Raw genomic sequence first — 5,681 nt, 5'->3', positions numbered from 1 at the left:
TAAATTGTTCTCCATTTACTTTTGTTAGATTAAAAGTTTTAGTTTTTCCTTTTTTATAGAGAAGGTATTTTTGGGGCTTTGATTTTGGTTAAAATTTTAGTTTTCAAACCTCTAACTTTAAGGATACTAGCATTATGTTTATCATAAATGTGTTAAAATCAGTTGTTCAAGCAACCTTGTTTTGTTACAGATGATCCAAGATCATATCTTGTTGAGGTTAGAACCCCTGTGTCTTTGTGCATTAGGCAACAACTTAATCTCTCTTGGTATCAGCTTTACTAGGTAAACAAAGATCTCTAACTTTAAAAAAAAATTACTCCCACAAAAAGCTTATTATCTTCTGATTGATTTTGTAACACAACCTAGTTCAATGAAAACTCATAGTTTGTACAAAGCAGTCACATTCTAACTATTGAAACCTGTTGGGCAGCAAACGCAAGGCTCTCACTCCAAACTTTAAATTAGTGAAAATATTTTATCTTTTATTTTGTTTCATTTTTTATTAATCGAGAGAGGGCTAAGGACCCTCTCTCATTTTATTTATTTTGAGAAATTGCATCAAAAATCAAGTCATGACTGTTTGTAAGGAAGACTAGCTTTACATGATTGGAAGTTATTCTCATTCAACCAATTCACATATATATCTTATGATGAATTGCGATTTTCAACTTCTAAAGAGACTGGCAAACTTATATAGAAATCTTTGATATAGATGGTTATGAAAACAAAACACATTCTACATAGGTCACCCATGCAAGTATATTCCAAAAAAAATTCTAGCATTTAAACAAGTAAAACTACCAGACACTACGGATTGACAATTTTAAGAACCATCTTTGTATTTTACTAGACCAACATTTCTGTACAAGAACATTATGGCTTGTGTAGCATTTGCCATGTTTATTGTTCCTTCTAAGGATATGATTTTTTTTAGTGCCAAGTGTCATAAAATCCATGGTAGCATTATATGATTCTATAACACTCTTAGTGAATCCTTGAAATGCCACCACCTTGAAGAGAGCCAACAATTGGGCCTCGATACTATAGACCAGACCGATGTCCAAGAAATGCCCCTAAACTCCGAGCATGTGAATGAGATTAAGGAAATTTTGATAGGAGTTGATTTAACAATTTTTTTATTAAACTTGACTCTAAATTTGTACTAGACATAAAACTTCCCTAATGCCTTTGCCATTTCCTTGTCTTCTATGATAATAAGAATGTTGCTATCAATTGTAGAAGAATTATTTGTACTAACTTGATGCCTTGTCGTTACTTAGATGAAGTTAAGACCCAAAACTTCTTGTATGGCCTCTAGAACATTGGCAACCTAGAAGAAGAAGACCCTTCTCATCCTTGTTTCATTCATCTTCTCCTACAAAAGACATTTACTTCAGAATACAACCCAGCTATACAATCAGGTCCATCCTTTGGATTGCCAAGGGCAAGAAAGTGAGAATTTGAGTCAAGAAGGCAAGGAAAGAATAATAGGTGTAATCTCTTAGAGAAGCCTCCTGAATCATGTGCCATTAATAGAAGTAATGTCTCAACATAAAATCATAATTGAGGTGATGCAAGTAACCTTGTCCCTCCATATGCATATGTCATAATGATGGGTGTTTCCTAGGGGCGATTTAATAGTTGTACATCTCGTGTAGGTTTGGCTACAAATCAATCTCGCGACCAATGCTTATATATTCATGTTAATCAATACGAAGAAAATCGACAACTTTTTTGTCTTATCTATAGCAATGAGTGATTGTATTTGCTTCTTTAGCTAGCAGAACCTTTGTTATTCTATTTATTGTTATGTTTAGGAGAGAAAAGTCTAATCTCCGATCTATATGCAGGGTTTTTCACAGTGAGATTGTGTGTCGTTTGTGGAAATAATTCCCTCTAAGACTATAATTTGTTATTTTATTTTATGTAGGATGGTGGGATTTTTGGTAAATGCAATTTTGTCTAGGTGTGATGTTTTTCCAACTCAATCTTCAAAATTTGTATATTAATTTAGTTTTGGTTTACGGCAATTCTACGAAGGTCATTGGGATAGATTTTGTCGTCGGAGTGAAAGCCAAACATATTTGTAATCTTATTAATTGTGGTATATTAGGTGGAATCATTGCTTTTAGGTTGAAAGACATTTTAATCTGGTGACAATGCATTTTGTCAAATGCAACTTTCATCTTTTATAATACATATGTTTATTTCGTGTACATGATGTGTTTATATTATAACATATTGAAAAACAAAAATTTTGTCCAATACTTGAAACAAATATATAATACAAGAAGTATTTATTACACATGCATATTATATTAAAGTATTAATCTTACGACCAGAATTTGAATAATAGTATTATATCTTAAATTAATCAAACTACAAACATCAAACATTTACCTGCCTTAAGCCTGTAATTATAATCTCATTCTCCCTTACTATTCATCAATCAACGCAGATAATTACTACCTATTTCGCTCAGGGAATCAACATCAAGGATACTAATGGTAGCTTACTGAAAATAATGCAATTCAAAACAAAAGGTAAAACTTATAATCTTGTCAACAAATCAAAAGGTAAAACGTGTATAATTTTTGTGAAGCGTATAATTCTTGTGAACAACAATCGAATGAAAGACAAATGATATAAGGCAAATACCTGTTTTCTCATACTAATTGTTTATTTTTGTGGTGTTCCATGCTCTAAATCTTGCAGTTCCCATGCATGACTCAGCAACAGAAACTCATACACAGTTCTCTTGATAAATAAATAAAGGTATCGTGTTGCCCTGTTCCATTGCTAGCTTTATCTCATGAGTAAAAGGTGCAGTCTCATCCGAGAGAATATAAATTTAGCGCACAATTCTAAATTGCATATCAAAGAAAGCAGCGAGTCCATATGGGCAAGGCAATGGAAGCGCTTTTGTCAGTGGTCTTGTTGCTGTTTTGTTGTGAATGGCAGGTGGTTCGTGGAGAATTCGATTACAGAGCAGCCCTGTCGAAGTCTATTCTCTTCCTGGAGGCCCAACGATCTGGTAAACTCCCACAATCTCAGCGAGTGAAGTGGAGAGGAGATTCTGGCCTCACAGATGGGCACTTGCAAAACGTAAGTAGAAGAAGAGATAGATCCTTATTCAATTTGATTAGAGATAAAAGTAGAAGTGGATCATACTATCCTTCTTCATTGACTCCATACAAAATGTTGTGTGCAACTCAACTGCAGGTTGATTTAGTTGGGGGTTACTACGATGCAGGCGATAATGTGAAATATGGGCTTCCCATCGCATTCACTATCACCACACTCGCTTGGGGCATACTGGATTATGGGAAAGAGTTGAAAGCTGCAGGAGAGATTCAGAATGCAAGGGACGCTATTAGATGGGGAACTGACTACTTTATCAAGGCTAGTGCAACTCCAGATCAATTATGGGTTCAGGTAAAGAAATCTAAGCTAAAATATTCAGCATTCATTCTTCAAGATTATGAAAAACTAAAGAGGTTGATCTTGATGCATAAAATAGGTGGGTGATCCCCAGGCAGACCATAATTGTTGGGAGCGTCCAGAAGATATGGACACTCCTCGATCTCTTTACAAGATTGATAAAGACACCCCTGGATCAGAAATTGCAGCAGAAACGGCCGCAGCCTTGGCTGCCTCCTCCATTGTTTTCAGATTCACAAACCCTCGTTACTCACACCTTCTCCTCCAACGTTCTCAATCGGTATGTTTGGGTGCTCAAGTAAAATAGAAAACCTAACTGTTAACCAACACAGCAAAATCAACAAGTTTCATCCATCCATTTTGAGAAAAATCTTATGCATCCATCTTCTTTCTAACCGCCCATTTATGTTTCCCTTCAGCTCTTCAGTTTTGCCGATCGATTCAAGGGCACCTACGGAGGAGAGTGTCCATTTTATTGCTCTGTTTCAGGCTACAATGTAAGCAGAATTTGGTTTTCATTTAGCATATGCTCTTGTGAGCAGAATTTGGTTTTCTTTTAAAATATGCACTTGTAAATATAATCTCAGGACGAGCTTCTCTGGGCTGCTTCTTGGCTATACAGAGCTACGAAATCCCCATATTATTCTAACTATATTATCCAGCACGACGATCTAAAGGCATATGTTAATGAATTCAACTGGGACCTCAAATATGCTGGAATTCAAGTGCTTCTAACAGACGTAAGCGTAGACTGATTGGTGCAATTTTTCAAATAAAATGTAATATAAACATACTTCTAGCTTAAAGCTAACTTATGCACTTCACCAACCAGTTATATTTCCAAGGGGAAGCTCAATTCTCAGCCTATAGAAGTCATGCAGAACGCTTTGTGTGTTCACTTCTTCCTGGCAGTCCCATTCGTTCTGTTAAAACCACCCCAGGTGAGCTCTCTATTTCTTCACCAATACCACGAACAATGATTCCTTTTCTAGTCACAGCCATGTAAATCATTTGTTACTCCTTTTCTAATCATAGCCCTCAAAATTCTCTTAGTGATATCTATAATTCAATCCTTTTGTCACAGGAGGTTTGCTGTATGTTAGAGATGGCGCCAACACTCAATATGTTACCAGTGCTGCTTTTTTGCTGGCAAGATACAGTGATTTACTATCAGCTAAGAAGCAAACATTGTCATGCGGCAACACTCTCTTTAAACCCAGCGACGTTATGGGCTTCGCAAAGCTACAAGTAAGCACACTACATGTATTTGTATTTGTATTTTGGAGCATACAATATAACGAATCTTAATCATATCCTTTGCAGATTGATTATTTATTAGGAAGGAATCCTCTCGGCATTTCATATATGGTAGGATACGGTTCCAAATACCCAAGGCAACCACATCACAGAGGAGCATCTGTAGTTTCCATTCATCAACAACCAACGAAGATCAAATGCATTGAAGGTTTCATGAACTGGTTTCACAAAGATTCTTCCAATCCAAACACATTAATTGGGGCAATAGTGGGGGAACCAGATAAATATGACCGTTTTGTAGACCTCAGGACCAAATCTAGCATGCTTGAACCTACAACATACATAAATTCTCCTCTCGTGGGTGTTCTTGCAAAATTGTATAGAATGACACGCAAAACTAACAGGCAGTTTTAATTTCCTTAGACATCAAAGAATTACGAGAAATCTTCCCATCGATCATTGGAAATGATAAGACTAGAGTAGTTACAATTATGGGAGGCTATATGAGAAAAGGTCCCCATGATTAATTATTATTTCCAAGTTAGTAGCTTTAATGGTGAACAAGGCTCTAAAGTAAAAAATATATAAATCTATTTATGTTAGAAACAAAATCTTTAGGTAAAAATGTATTCTATACTTTTTGAGCTAATTAAAATACATCAAGTGTATAGCTGAAATCTTGTTTGTTAGAATTAGAATTGAATATTTATAGTTTATTTTTTAATATAATAAAAAGTGATTATATTAGTTTTTTATTATGTTGAGAGGTATTATAGAATTTTAATGGGGATGGTGAAAATCTGTATACCTACAAATCTCTCTTTAAATCATATGGATCAACAATTGCAATGGTCACCAATTAATTATAAAAATATCAAATAAAATAATTTTAAACTGATATCTCTACGCATTTTCTAAATAGATGTATTCAGGATATCTATACTAGTTTCCTTTTTAATATATTTACAAGTATTAATATGAAA

At 34.8% G+C, this 5,681-nt stretch overlaps 1 protein-coding gene across 1 annotated transcript in view; it reads left to right on the top strand.

Annotated features, from left to right (window-relative positions):
• The window catches only part of LOC131875784 (endoglucanase 16-like), a 49,059-nt gene extending 43,947 nt beyond the window's left edge, over positions 1-5,112 (top strand). The window contains exons 4-11 of the mRNA XM_059220457.1: positions 2,962-3,105; positions 3,223-3,435; positions 3,521-3,721; positions 3,861-3,938; positions 4,029-4,181; positions 4,274-4,382; positions 4,526-4,689; positions 4,765-5,112. Of these exons, the coding sequence (XP_059076440.1) occupies positions 2,962-3,105; positions 3,223-3,435; positions 3,521-3,721; positions 3,861-3,938; positions 4,029-4,181; positions 4,274-4,382; positions 4,526-4,689; positions 4,765-5,112 (1,410 nt within the window). The remainder of the gene's footprint in view (positions 1-2,961; positions 3,106-3,222; positions 3,436-3,520; positions 3,722-3,860; positions 3,939-4,028; positions 4,182-4,273; positions 4,383-4,525; positions 4,690-4,764) is intronic.
• Positions 5,113-5,681: the final 569 nt, after the last annotated feature.

Source organism: Cryptomeria japonica, chromosome 5 (assembly GCF_030272615.1).
Source record: "Cryptomeria japonica chromosome 5, Sugi_1.0, whole genome shotgun sequence".
NCBI classification, from domain to species: Eukaryota; Viridiplantae; Streptophyta; class Pinopsida; order Cupressales; family Cupressaceae; genus Cryptomeria; species Cryptomeria japonica.
The sequence above is the reverse complement of the archived record's forward strand: the minus strand, read 5'-3'. Positions and strand labels throughout refer to the sequence as shown.